Below are 15,585 nucleotides of genomic sequence, written 5' to 3'. Positions count from 1 at the left end.
TTCTGTCCAAATGTGAAATATACTATAAAATGGCAGCAAGACGATTGTTTATTGGCGCCTAATACTTTTTTCCTATGGTGGTTTATGTATATTTTTTTGAAAAAAAAAAAGGGTTGTGTTTTTTCCACTATGCCATATGGAATTGTGGCGCTCTACATGAGCACTTACTGATACGTGATTTGTGCGTTGCTTTAATTTTTGTGTGTTGGTGATTTAATGGTCCTTAGGACTTTTTATAGCTGTTATAGCCTTTATTAAAAGTTACGTTTTAAACTTGTGACAAATTTACCTTGCTGCATACATCTTGTTTTTGATTGGTAGATCATTTGTGTTTTTTGATTTTTTTTTTAAACTTACATTCCCCTAGATATGGATTACTGCGTGGGATTGACTGTATGCCGGACAGGTATGGTATATTGTTTGTTTATTATCTTGACATTTTTTATAGGAGATTGAGGGCTTTGCTTGGAATAGCAAACTAATAAAGATGGAAAAACTGTGTTTATTGTTTTATTTCATTAAAATATTTTTTTCTTACTGTGTGGTGCTTGATTAACCTTTTAACAACTATAGGATTAGTAATGGATAGGTGTCTCATTGACACCTCTCCATTACTAAGCCAGCTTAATGTCACCATACAATAGGAAGGTGACATTAACCCCTCATTACCCCACTTGACACCGCTACAGGGCAAGTGGGAAGAAGCGGGCAAAGCTCCAGAATTGGCACAACTAATAGATACACCTTTTCTGGGCAGCTGCAGGCTGCTGTTTTTAGGCCCCTTAGCAGCCTAAAAATAGCAGTCCGCAGCTGTGAGTTTTGATGGGTGGGTTTACAAATATAGGAGGGACTCCAGGTCATTTTTTTCTTTCATTAATTGTCCCCTGCTTGCGCTGCTTGCAGGCAGAGCAGGGGACAATGGATGACAGCCGTATTCAGCATTCAGCATCACACGCAGGGGAACAGCGGCTTACAGTAGCGCTGTTTCCCCTGCGGCCGTCCGCGCACGAGGAGTACAGTGTACGCTGTTCTCTGTGTGCACGTGTGTGGCATGTTTGGCGGCCCGTGTGTCCGGGCAAGGCTTTTTTTTACACTTGGTGTGGTTTTTCGTCCCGTTTTTGCGGCCCCAATAGATTTCTATGGGGCCACAAAAACGGGCCAAAATAATTCCACGGAGCGCCGTATGGCTGTGAGGGCCATATTGACAGTTGTGAAAAAATATCGAGCCTGCTCGATATTTTTCACGGCATACGGACACGGCCCCCATTGAAAATCAATGGGGCTGCAAAAACAACGGAAGCTTGTTTTGCAGTGTACCGTGAATTCCGCTTTTGTAGATCGCCATTTTTTTTGGTCCCTACTTTTTCCCTACTATTCTAATCCAGAAAAACGGCGATTCGCAAGATTTTTGTGGCCCGTTTTTTGCGGGAGACTGGGAAAATTACAGAGATACGGCCCGCGAAAACGGGACGCTAAAATCACAGCAAGTGTAAAAGAAGCGTAAAAACGGACATGTCTGCTTGTTTTGCACATGGATACACGGTCCGTCAAAATACTCTGACATGTGTATAGACCCATTCATTTGAATGGGTCTACGTGTGTCAGTGTCTCCGGTACGTGAGAAAACTGTCACTACACGTACTGGAGGCACTGACATGTGAAACCGGCCTAATAAATTATTTTTTTTTGCCTCATTAATGGATGTGTGTAGAACTTGCCTTGAAACAATATATACGGTATATATTTTTTAAGCAAGGCGTCTTGCAAAGTGGTTTTACTTTTAATTTCAGATGAAAAAAAATATGTTAGAAAGACTGACATGGTGAATTAGTAAAAAATAAAACCTACTAACTATAAACAATAAAAAGAAAACATTTTGTAAAGTGAAATGGGTTAAATGTATAAACAAATCTAATAAATCATAAAAATAAGATTAACCGCCGTGTGAAATACCTCACTCAGAATAAGTGGAATAAGTGGCCTAACAGCTTAACTTCATAAGTAATACATTTATTGGGTAGGAAAAAGCTGATTAAGGGATCAGACCTGAATCCCCTGCCAGTCTCATTGTTAATATCCAAAAAGGAATGTGTGATATTGCAGCTGGAAAATGTGATCCCTGGTAGGGCAATTCTCAATATATTTCCCTTTATCTACTGTTATTTAATGCTTGAACATAAATGATAAGGTCCCTTGTAAAATGTAAGCTTAATGTAGTATTTTGGTAGGAAGAATTTTTCACCTAAACATCTCCCCCCTCAATTGCCAGAATGAGGCACTTTTATCCCCACTATAATAGTGCAGGAGTGCACATGCTCAACCTCAACATTCTGAACAGTGCACATGCTTAACCTCAACATGCCCAACAGTGCACATGCTCAACCTCAACATGCCCAACAGGGCACATGCTCACCCTCAACAAGCCCAACAGTGCACATGCTCAACCTCAACATGCCCAACAGTGCACATGCTCAACCTCAACATGCCCAACAGTGCACATGCTCAATCTCAACATGCACAACAGTGCACATGCTCAATCTCAACATGCCCAACAGTGCACATGCTCAACCTCAACATGCCCAAAAGTGCACATACTCAACCTCAACATGCCTAACAGTGCACATGCTCAACCTCAACATGCTCAACAGTGCACATGCTCAACTTCAACATGCCCAAAAGTGCACATACTCAACCTCAACATGCCTAACAGTGCACATGCTCAACCTCAACATGCTCAACAGTGCACATGCTCAACCTCAACATGCCCAACAGTGCACATGCTCAACCTTAACATGCCCAAAAGTGCACATACTCAACCTCAACATGCCTAACAGTGCACATGCTCAACCTCAACATGCCTAAGTGCACATGCTCAACCTCAACATGCTCAACAGTGCACATGCTCAACCTCAACATGCCCAACAGTGCACATGCTCAACCTCAACATGCCCAACAGTGCACATGCTCAATCTCAACATGCACAACAGTGCACATGCTCAATCTCAACATGCGCAACAGTGCACATGCTCAACCTCAACATGCCCAAAAGTGCACATACTCAACCTCAACATGCCTAACAGTGCACATGCTCAACCTCAACATGCTCAACAGTGCACATGCTCAACTTCAACATGCCCAAAAGTGCACATACTCAACCTCAACATGCCTAACAGTGCACATGCTCAACCTCAACATGCTCAACAGTGCACATGCTCAACCTCAACATGCCCAACAGTGCACATGCTCAACCTTAACATGCCCAAAAGTGCACATACTCAACCTCAACATGCCTAACAGTGCACATGCTCAACCTCAACATGCTCAACAGTGCACATGCTCAACCTTAACATGCCCAACAGTGCACATGCTCAACTTCAACATGCCGAACAGTGCACATGCTCAACCTCAACTTGCTCAACAGTGCACATTCCCAACCTCAACATGCCAAACAGTGCACATGCTCAACCTCAACAGTGCACATGCTGAACCTCCAACCCATTCACTACCAATGGGACTGCCGGAGACAGCAGAGTACATCGCTTTCTCAGTTCAATAAATAATGAATGGTGCTGTGGACGAGTATGTGCACTGCTGCTGCATTCTAGGGTGATAAGGGTATGTGCACACGTCAGGATTTCTTCAGGATTTTTTGCGTTTTTTGCGGATTTCCCCGATAAAAACGCTATAATACCGCATAAAAAAACGCATACATTATTCATCCTATCATTTAGAATGCATTCCGCATTTTTTGTGCATTCCGGAAAAAGAATCAACATGTTCATTATTTTTTGCAGATTTCCCATTAAATTGGAGTGTCCGGAAAAAAACGCAAACAATCCGCATAAAAACCGCCCAAAAAACGCGTAAAAAACGCGCAAAAACCGCAAAAAAAAAACGCATGCAGATTTCTGGCAGAAATGTCCGGATTTTGTCAGCAGAATTTCTGCAAGAAATCCTGACGTGTGCACATACCCTAAAAGTTCCCTGTTCTGACAATCATCGGGGGCACTAATCATTGCAACTCCACCAATCTAGAAGTAATAATCTATTTTGTGGATAGTAGCGATGAGCGAACGAGCTTGGATAATGTGTTATCCGAGAATGCTCGTGCTCTAGAGTATCTTTGGCGTGCTCTTATACTATTTTCGAGTCACTGCGGATGGATGTCTCACGGGCCACGGCTATTTGACAGCCACAACACATGCAAGGCTAGCCTGTTTGTTAGGTAATCCCTGCATGTGTTGTGGCTGTCGAACAACCACTGAGACTCAAACATAGTACTCCGCACACCGAAGACACTCCATTAGCACACGATCGTGCTCGGATAACACCTTATCCCAGCTTGCTCGCTCATCACTAGTGGATAGGTAATAACTAATAACTAGTGTTGAGCGATACCGTCCGATACTTGAAAGTATCGGTATCGGAAAGTATCGGCCGATACCGGCAAAGTATCGGATCCAATCCGATACCGATACCCGATACCAATACAAGTCAATGGGACTCAGGTATCGGACGGTATTCCTGATGGTTCCCAGGGTCTGAAGGAGAGGAAACTCTCCTTCAGGCCCTGGGATCCATATTAATGTGTAAAAGAAAGAATTAAAATAAAAAATATCGCTATACTCACCTGTCCGACGCAGCCGGGACCTCAGCGAGGGAACCGGCAGCGTTGTTTGTTTAAAATTCGCGCTTTTACTTGGTTACGTGAGGTCCCGGCTTGTGATTGGTCAGGGCGGCCATGTTGCCGGGACGCGGACCAATCACAGCAAGCCGTGACGAAATTACGTCACGGCTTGCTGTGATTGGTCCGAGTCCCGGCAACATGGCCGCCATTAACCAATCACAAGCCGTGACGTCACGGGAGGCTGGACATGCGCGTATTTTGAAAAGCGCGCGTGTCCAGCCTCCAGTGACGTCCCGGCTTATGATTGGTCACGGCGCCATGTTGCCGGGACGCGGACCAATCACAGCAAGCCGTGACGAAATTACGTCACGGCTTGCTGTGATTGGTCCGCGTCCCGGCAACATGGCCGCCATTAACCAATCACAAGCCGTGACGTCACGGGAGGCTGGACACGCGCGCTTTTCAAAATACGCGCATGTCCAGCCTCCCGTGACGTCCCGGCTTGTGATTGGTTAATGGCGGCCATGTTGCCGGGACGTCACTGGAGGCTGGACACGCGCGCTTTTCAAAATACGCGCATGTCCAGCCTCCCGTGACGTCCCGGCTTGTGATTGGTTAATGGCGGCCATGTTGCCGGGACGTCACTGGAGGCTGGACACGCGCGCTTTTCAAAATACGCGCATGTCCAGCCTCCCGTGACGTCACGGCTTGTGATTGGTTAATGGCGGCCATGTTGCCGGGACGTCACTGGAGGCTGGACACGCGCGCTTTTCAAAATACGCGCATGTCCAGCCTCCCGTGACGTCACGGCTTGTGATTGGTTAATGGCGGCCATGTTGCCGGGACGCGGACCAATCACAGCAAGCCGTGACGTAATTTCATCACGGCTTGCTGTGATTGGTCCGCGTCCCGGCAACATGGCCGCCCTGACCAATCACAAGCCGGGACTTCACGTAACCAAGTAAAAGCGCGAAATTTAAACAAACAACGCTGCCGGTTCCCTCGCTGAGGTCCCGGCTGCGTCAGACAGGTGAGTATAGCGATATTTTTTATTTTAATTCTCTTTTTTACACATTATTACATTAATGTTGTTGCGATACCCGATACCCGATATCACAAAAATATCGGATCTCGGTATCGGAAATTCCGATACAGCAAGTATCGGCCGATACCCGATACTTGCAGTATCGGAATGCTCAACACTAGTAATAACTTCTGTCTATCAGAAAGGCTTCAAAATGAATCACACCACAGAAAAAATAAGGGTTTATTCTGGATATTGTAGGGCAGCGTTGTTTGGGGACACATGGCATCACGTGTGATGGAACAGGAAATGTTATACTAGAAATCAGAAATGTTTCTATTTTTCATATCCATCCAGGTTTTATGAATATAGGTATAAAGCATCATAAAAAGCAATCTTTGATAGGAAGCTGTTACATATCTGCAGAAACAGACCTGCCACCACCCACTGATCCCAAACACACACTCTCCATATTGTTATCAGTTTGCCCACATTATACTGTTCAGATGTGAAACAAGACCGGTTAGGGGAATATCTGCCATGTACGCAGACTCAAAGGTTGGTCAATGGTGTAAGCTAAGCCTTGGCTGATGAGAACCAGATAAAGCCTCACTCTGCAGTTCTGCAGGCCTTACAGTGCATGTGACCAGCAAATCATCTACATTAAAGATCAGATGTAAGGCCCCAACATATAAGGATGCTGCCTGTTATATGTTTATAAAACCATTCAAAGGGTTTTCCAGCTTCCAGTAAATGTCTATCCCCAGCTACAGTGTGTTTTACAAAAATAAACCGTCCTTTACTCACCCTCCCCAGGTCCAATGTTGAGTCTCCGCTGCTGCTTCCGGTGTCTGTTATTGTCCGAAGCACTGATGATATGTCGGCAGCTCGTCAGGCAATAAGTGAGCTCAGTAGCTCTGACTGATAACACAATACAGTCACTCAGAGCTGCTGAGCTCACTGATTGGCTACAGTTCTGTTGACATGACGTCAACGCTGCAGACAATGACAGTGCCAGCTGAACAGCTGCAGAGACTCAGCGGCGGACCTGGGGAGAGTCAGTGAAGCACAATTTTTGTTTTTTTGTGTGTTTTTTTAAAATAAACTGCAGCCAAGGGACAGGGTTTTTTTTAACTCAGAAAACCTCTTTAAACATAAAATATACATTGTGTTCATAGATTATTATGACTATGTTTGATATTTGTTCAGTGGTATGTAGTTACATTTACACAAACATCAGGGGCCCAAGGTGCCACCTCTGCCGCAGGCAGACACAGAGACGGAGAAGGGGGCTGGCTTAGCTTCTGAAATGATTTGTCACCCTGGCTCCTTTCCAGTCCCCTAATGAAGTCTACACTAGTAGCAAGCAGAGCTAAATAGAGGTTTATAGTTAAATAAATATTCTCATCTCATACATTTATAGTATGTTCATGGGGTATGTCACAAATATATAGATGTGGCTCCCAAGAATGGGAACCACTTCTATCTGAAGATCGGGGCCTAACATGTCCTGCTTTAAGTGGAGACGTGGTCCATACAAATGGATGGCAGTTCTGACCACCTATCCCGCCATTGGTGGGACATGCATCTAATGTAGATTTATGGCATATCCAGTGAATATACCAGAAATGTACAAAATGGCAATCCCCCTATTGAAAAGCAATGTCTGACTTTCATTTGTTCATTTTCATAGATCTTTTATTTATTATTACTTTTGTCAGATTCAAGTTATTTCTGTGACCATTGTGGGTTTTTCTGTCATTAAATGAGGGGTACCAACAATTTTGACCATGTGTGTATGTTCAAGATTTGGTTCTTACATCTTAAAACAATATGTATTTAGAAGTATGAATATTTGCAAAGGTAATCCCTTCTCAGCACCTTATAAGCCACTGCAATACAATATTGGTAATACATGAGTGTTGCCAGATGAATATTTACTTTTCGGAGATTATTAACCAAGTATTTAGTATTGCTAACACTATCTCACTCTGCTACAACATCTGATTCAGGCAGAGAGGACTGGCACAAGGAGTGGCTTGTCCCCGCAGCATATAAGCCCCAAATCTCTCCCCGACACCCAGTGGGATCTCTGCCGGACAAGACTGCACAACATCCAGCCATGGTAAGAGAATCCCCCGTGTGTCCTCCTGGTCAGTGCCTTAGCTAGTAGCACGCTGCTGTCTGTATCATCACTTACAGATATTTTCTCCCAGCACAATATACTGTATACATATGATCTTCTGTCTCTTTTGTTATGATGGAGCATAGACCGGCTACAAATTGCAACTTTTTATTTTTATTTTATTTAATAAATTCCTATAAAATTATTTCCATAATATTCTTGTGTATACAAGACCATCTAAAAATGTCCTGATTTTTTTTTTATGGTTGGTTCACATTTGCGTTGGAGTTCCGGACTACATAGAGATACATGTTCCTCTAACAGTTGTCCTGCTACGTCATAGGAATTAACAAACGCACATGTGAACACGGACGCATGGCAGATTCCAGTGGGAACACGGGTATCTGAAGTGCCTTTTGTGAGCATGGGTAAAAAGAGTTAAAAAGGACATAAGCTGACTAATGATGTTTATAGTATTGGCTAACCAATGGGGGTCTGGTAGACAAACAGTTTTTGGATATTGACTACTGTTTAGTCAATATCCAAAAACCGTTTATCTACCAGACCCCCATTGGTTAGCACCAGACCCCCATTGGTTAGCCATTGGTAAACTTTACAACTATACAGTCAGCGATAATGACTACAATAACTCAGCAATTTATCCAACTAACTTTTCACCTGAAAAAAACTCTATTAACCTGCAGATACGGGATTAATCTGAACCTGCCCAGGGCCCGCACATAGACTGCCACTAATGACAAGAAATGAATTTTATTCCCCGGCAGCGTTCAGGTTCCAGTCACGGGGGCAGTGCCGGTGCAGGTTCTGTGTAGAGAGTAGCAGCTTTAACCATGCCCCCAGCACTGACTGACAGCAGCTTAACATTAGACCACGCTGTCAGTCAGTGCCGGGGGCGCAGTTACAGTCACCACTCTATACGGGCGGTGACTGAACCAGCATCTACCCTATGACTGAAACCCAAATGCTGCCGTGGGGCAATAAAGCTCATTTCCTCCCTGCAGCGGGGCCAAGGTGCGGGCACCGGACAGGTTCAGAACACTTATTAACCTGCAGATTAATAGCATTTTTTTCAGGCACCAGGTTCCCTTTAAGTGTTTTTCCCAAGATAGTAAGTTATCTCCTATCCATAATAAAAGGGATAACTTCCCAATTACTGGGGGTCTCATAGGGCTTGGCTGTCTCCAGCAGTCACATAGACAGTGACTGGAGTGGAGGTGGAGTATGCTCTACACACCCCCAATCTCAGGACTGCTGGGTCCCAGTGGTCAGACCTCCAATTAGTAAATTATTCCCTATCCTATAAGTAGGAGATAGCTCTTTACCTGTGACAATTCTCACACTTTCGGGGGCTTCTTTGTTCTTGTTTTACAGCTTTTTCTCCTGTACATGGTATGTTTGCTGTCTGGTCACGCATTCTTATCTCCTGTGCCAAGTGATCCATTATTTAAGCACATTGACAATCATAAGGATGAATATATTCATGTAAGTGGTTTGGTTCATGAATCTCTTTTTAGGCTATACTATTATATTTTCATAGATTTAAAAGGGATTTTCCAGTAAATAAAAGTATAGCGAAATAATCCCTACATAGTAAGTTAGATAATGCACTAATATAGTCCTGATAGCCCCGGTGACACTATTTTTTGCCTGTTTCTGTAACCTGGCCGCCTTATGAAGGTGGCCAGATGACTGCTAATTTCAATAGCTAAGCCAGCCCCCTTCTGTAACACAGCCCATGTACATACTTCGAAGGGGGATACTTAGCTAGTGTAGATCGCAGTCAGTCAGCCTCTTAAGTGACTGTTATGGTCACTTTTTTTTATTAATTATTATTTATTTTCATAAGACTGTTCTGGTCGCACATAACACAATAATCGCTGTCCACAAACAAAATAAACAAAATGCAATCTAAGGACAAAGTTATCAGTTGGGCCATGTTCAGACATGGCAGAATTAGCAGAGAATTTTGCAGTGTAAAAATATAGTGGGTTTTCCACAATAAAATCCTTGTTTTACATGCTGATGATTTTCTCTGCATTGCATGATGACAACTTTTTGCTTTTCTCCTTGCTGGGAATTAGATATTGAAAACCCCATCCACAAGTAGACTACTCAAAAATTGCTACTAAATTGAGGTACAAAGGTTGAACCACAAACCTACAGCAATTACCCCCACTGCTTTGTGTCATCTACTCACATGTGGACCCATAATTACAGTAACAGATGACAAACACCCCCCATAATCTGCTCCCACAGTCATACTTCCGCATATTTGTCCCCTATCTCTAAATATACATTTATTAGACTAGCAGAAGTGGAGGAACCCTGCCGGACTGTATAGCGATAGGAATAGACGATGAAGACATTATTTATTGCTGGCCATGTGGAAAATGCTACTGTATATTGGGGGCCCTTTGTTACAATGGCCATGTGGGAAAATCACCAGGCTGGCAGCATATAAAACGTATTACATAGTCTATGTATATAAGAAAGGCATGTAAAACCTACAAAGGAGCTTGGAGAAGACATGAAAAGTTCAGAAGTAGTTATCAAATGGCCTGACTGCAATATATTAGAAATATTCCAACCTCCAGGACAATTTGCAGCTTAAGTATTTCCTAGAAAGGACTTTCAAGCAAATAATTACAGTCTAACACAGTTTAAGATCTCGGCAACCTCCATGTTTAGGTACTAGGGATGACTCTTTGTCTAAAGCTGACTAAAGCTCAGTTTTTGTCTGAGGTTCCACCTGAAATTGAATAATGACCGCTGAGAATGGGGAATACCATACGACCTAGTATTAGTGTGGTTGATGTTATATGCAGTATAATCTATGTCCTAATCATAAAAATCAATAACAAAGCCAGAACATTACACCAAGAACAAGACCAACATTTTACTAATCTAAATTTCTTCCAGAGATTGAAGGAATGGGTGGCAATAGAGAGTGATTCCAGTGACCCATCCAAAAGAGACAAGGTTGACCACATGATGCAAGTGACAAAGGATTACATCTTGAAGATAGGTGGAAAAGTAGAGATGGCAGAACTCGGAGAGCAAGAGGTCAGTATGCTGCCATCTGCCATTAGTGGACAATGCTAATAATGGTTCATCTAATTATTACTTACATTTATTTCAGTATTCACCTGGAATAAAGCTTCCTCTGCCACCAGTGATTCTTGCAGAGTTTGGAAATGACACCAACAAGCCAACTGTCTGTTTCTATGGACATATGGATGTACAACCTGCAAAGAAAGATGATGGCTGGAGTACAGAACCTTACACCCTCACAGAGAAAGATGGCAAGTCATGCAAAATTTAGGAATTGTCATAGACTCTATTAGCCCACATCTAGTCTCTATGCTAAGAGATCACAGCATATATTCCTGAAAGGTTTGCTTCATCCTTTATCAGGAGCGCACAAGTCCTCTGCCTCCGGTTTCCTGTTTGCCTGGGGAGGCAATGAATACTGTCTATTTGTACAAGCCGTATGGTGGCATTGCTTGCCCATAATGAGTGCTGTCAAGCGGCTTTGCCTCTGCAGCATGAGAGAAGCACAGGGGCAGCGTCAGTGGTCCGGCCAGCTTTCTACCTATGCTTGAAAACCCTAAAACCTGCAGGTGGCAAGCATAGAGGCCTGTAAACCTGGCAATAATTTGTTCTCAATAAAATAAAAAATCCCTCTGATCCTGAGAACAGGGAGGGCTGTTAATAAGTGGTAACTGTAAAGTTAAGCAATTTGCAATTTTACCCATTAATGATGATGAGACAAATGATTTAAAGGGGTTTTCCTTTACTACGGTATTGATTAAATATTCAATTAAATAGGAGCTTGAGTACCCGGCAGACGTCACTAAACAGTGTACGGCCGGATAGTATTCCACTCTGTGCACTCTTTACGACTGGTCTGTGCCGGTAGGGAACAGCTGATCAGTACCAGACCCACATATCCCTGATGCTGAAGACCCACCCTAGAGGTAGGCCCACTTTATCATAGTAGTGGGCATCCCCGATAATGCTGGAGCTCAGGTTAATAGAAAGTACTATATATTGTTAGAGACCTATTGTTTTTGTACTTCCTGATTACTCATGTATATCTCCTCTTATTTTAAAGGTAATCTTTTTGGCAGAGGAACTTCTGATGACAAAGGACAAGTTTTGGCCTTGCTTCATGCTGTGGAATCTGTTCTGAAATTTGTATGTCATTTGGTTCCTTTACAGCCTGTTATATTAGAATATACTGTAGGGAAATATAACAGTACTGAGTTATGTGGAGGTAATGGGCTAATATATCAGACGTCTGTAATCCCATGCTCGAATCTAATGGACCCCAAGATCTAATCTGATTCCCAATGGCAGTTCTTCTGTAGGTCTTCATTACTGCTGCTCGGAGATGGGATGATCTCTGTTGGTGTCCAAGGCAAGATTTGTAGAATAATGACAGAACTTCATGCCCGAGTCCCCACTAACATGCATATTTTGCTCTGCTCCATAACATCCAATTTGCTGAACTAACACTTAAAACATCAGGGTTTATTTTTTCTCCAAATCCTTCCGCCATTTTCCTCAATGACACACTGGAAAGCTGCCTGCTCCTGATAGAAACCATACAGAAAAGCTCTCTCCCGACTCCCCCATATATAGGAATGCTTGGCTTCTCTGCGGGAGAACCGCTGCTAAGACCATTATATTCCAACTACCCGATTCTCATGTCCCCCCCAACACAATCTGTCAGAGGACATTCAGGAGGCCCCATACACATTAGTTGGCCGATCCCCCAAAATCAGCCGTCTTTTATCTAATGTGCATGGGGGTCTTTATTCTTCATTAGTTGTTGGCAGATGTGGAAATTCACCCCACAGCAAGTCTTACTTACAAGTATATGTCCTCAGAAAGTATATTTTTTAGCTGATCATTTAGAAAAGTGATGTATTATAGTAAAAAGGTGAATGACTTTTTTTACAGTTAATCATAGACACATATTAGTCCCGGAAAATAAGGATTTCTTTTTTAGGATGTTTGCAAAATGTATGGTTGAATGTTTTTCGTTATGTATACTGATATATACTTAATGTTTCAGGGTCTTCCTGTAAATGTGAAGTTGTTCATCGAAGGAATGGAAGAAGTGGGGTCAAATGGTCTTGAACGACTTGTGGAAGAGCAAAAAGACACGTTTTTCTCCAATGTTGACTATATTGTGGTAACGGATACCCCCTGGCTTAGCACAAAACCAGGCATCACCTATGGAGCCAGGGGGAATTGCTACTTTTTTATAGAGGTATATTATTCCATACATTCTGTCTGCGATTAATAACACTAGGAAGTGACAACATGAAATGTTTATTCTTAAACAATATAGCCGCATGTGTTAGATAGAAAGCTGAGATTTTATCCTATAAGTATGTCAAATTTACTCATGCTACATTCTATGAATAGGACAAATAGAGGTAATATTTGTTCATCCCTTTAAATGACAGAATCCAACTTATCCTCAGCTTTGTCACTATAGTGCCACTTTAATACACATGTACAGTACCTTGGTCTGTGTTTTGCTCCCATATTTGTGAGCCAATTCCAGGAATGGCCCATAAGACACAAATGATAATGAATGGATTTGGGCATCTTTCGTGTGTTGGGCCCACTCATGCTTTTAGCTTACAAATACCGATGTATAACAATGCCTGTAAAAGTGGCATCAGACTGAAGGTACAAGCACATGTAAGATTCCCCTGTGCGCCACCTGTCTACCTGCGCCCATCCTACACAATGTGTATAGCCGAATCAGAGGCACCAGAAACTATGCTTAAAAATGTAATCTGTATTTATACCGTCTTTTTAAAAACCATGTTATGACATTTCTGAAAAATGTGGCCTTTGTCAAGCAAAAATAACAATACAGAACAAAAAAAGAACTGGCCGGTACAAAAATAGACATATGGCATCTATTTAAAGGGAATCTGTCACCAGTGCTTGTTATCCCATCATAATGCAGGACTGGAGAACCCGATTCCAGCGATGTATCGCTGTTACTGGGCTGCTTGCTGTAGTTTTGATAAAAACAGTGTTTTATCTGCTGCATTTCTATCAGTTTTCTGAATGCTGAGCCCTGCTCCTGAATATGGAGGACTACCTGGCAGCCCAGTAAGTGACACATGTCTGGAATCGCACTCTCTGTCTCTATATTATGCTGCTCTCTAAAGATTCCCTTTGACCCCTTACCATCATAAGATGGACTAGTGTGTCATATGCTGGCTCCCTGACTTTGATGCGGAGTCTGCATCTCTGCCGGCAGATGATATCTGAGTTATTCAGCCATCATATGGTGCTGTTAACCTCTTATATGCCTTCAATCTGTGACACTGGCATTTACAATGTGTCTGCAGGGAGGGCGTGCTGTTCTATCTGCCCATCAGTGCTCCCGTGATGCTTTTGTGGGTCACCTATGGGTTGCCGTGACAGGCAAGGTGACTGTAGTATTGCTGTATATAGCACAAGGGATCAGATCATTTTCAAAATCTAGTCCCCTAAAGGGACTAACAAATGCAATTAAATATTTTAAAAAATGTTTTAAAAAATATGAAACTAGATTATTACCTAGGATGAAAGGCATCTACTATAATAAGAGATTGGAAAAGTTGGATTTGTTTAGTTTAGAAAAAAGATGGAAGGAAGATCGTACTAAGGACCAGGGGGCACTCATTACGAGTGGAAGGAAAGACGATTCCCGCAGCTTAATAAGAAAGAGTTCTTCACAGTTAGAGCAGTCAGACTGTGGAAAGCACTTCCACACGAGGTAGTAATGGCAGATACTATAACAACATTAAAAAGAGGGCTGGATGCTTTTCTCACAACAAATAGCATTGTGGGTTATAAATAATCTAGCAATCGAAATGTATAACTGGTGGAGAAAGACTGAATTTCATGGACCTATGTCCAAAATGGGTCAAAAACAACAAAATGAGCGTCTTTGATTTTGAGCAAAATTCATGAATTTGGAAAAGTTTGGCACCAAAAAGGCAACAAAAACCACAGGAGAGAAAGGGCCTTAAAAACCCACCATTAATGAACTGGTGCTTTATTGTTCTGTGCCATAGCTTATGTGTAACCATTGTGGTGCAGTGACCCCTGTTACAGGTAGGGGGCGCTGCATGATCTCCCCAGAATACGCATGGAGGTGTATTGAGGTCATAGGAATGCATGGCGGTCACAGTCATAACTGGTGATAAGACAAAAGTCTGGCGTTATTGTGAATGGCTGATATGTGTGTCGCAGAGGAAGACACTCTGCACTGTCAGCCTGAAGTAAGGATGTTTTGGGACCTGTAGTCCTACAAGTAAATTGTATTGTTTAACAAGGGAGGCTTGCAGGGCTAGTTCTGAGAGCTGGGCAGGTCAAACTAGCCACACACACACCTCCCACCTATGGGAGTGGTTACAAGTATGTAATGTAACCAGGGTGTGGGTCACATAGTTAAAAGTGTTTGGACCTGAATGGTCTGTGCTGTAGGTCCTGGAAAAGCCTATGTGTTGGGAGTGCGGTCTCCCTGAATAGCAGATGCTGGGGCTTTGGACCTGGTGGCCTGGGTGTTGGACGAGCGTCCTGAATAGCATCTGGAGAGGCCACATGTGTGTGTAGAGCCTGGGTTGGCCCTACGCTGAGAAAGACACCGTCCTGTTGAGGACCTTGGACTGACGAGGAGTCAGCCTGTGAAGCAGGAGCTCCTGGAAGGTAACCCTGGACAAGGGGATTGTAATATACCTGAGAAAAGTTTATCTGCTACATGAACAG

The 15,585-nt window shown here is 43.0% G+C and overlaps 1 protein-coding gene across 1 annotated transcript in view; it reads left to right on the top strand.

The window, feature by feature from the left end:
* LOC143782548 (cytosolic non-specific dipeptidase-like) overlaps positions 1–15,585 on the top strand; it is a 49,192-nt gene that overhangs the window by 14,566 nt on the left and 19,041 nt on the right. Inside the window, exons 2-7 of the mRNA XM_077270086.1 lie at positions 7,664–7,776; positions 9,169–9,279; positions 10,717–10,860; positions 10,937–11,099; positions 11,912–11,994; positions 12,878–13,075. Coding sequence (XP_077126201.1) covers positions 7,774–7,776; positions 9,169–9,279; positions 10,717–10,860; positions 10,937–11,099; positions 11,912–11,994; positions 12,878–13,075 — 702 coding nt within the window. The 5' untranslated portion in view covers positions 7,664–7,773. The remainder of the gene's footprint in view (positions 1–7,663; positions 7,777–9,168; positions 9,280–10,716; positions 10,861–10,936; positions 11,100–11,911; positions 11,995–12,877; positions 13,076–15,585) is intronic.

The sequence above is a fragment of the Ranitomeya variabilis genome, chromosome 6, assembly GCF_051348905.1.
Source record: "Ranitomeya variabilis isolate aRanVar5 chromosome 6, aRanVar5.hap1, whole genome shotgun sequence".
Lineage (NCBI taxonomy): Eukaryota > Metazoa > Chordata > Amphibia > Anura > Dendrobatidae > Ranitomeya > Ranitomeya variabilis.
Note: the sequence above shows the minus strand (reverse complement) of the source record. Positions and strands in the feature narration are given on the sequence as shown.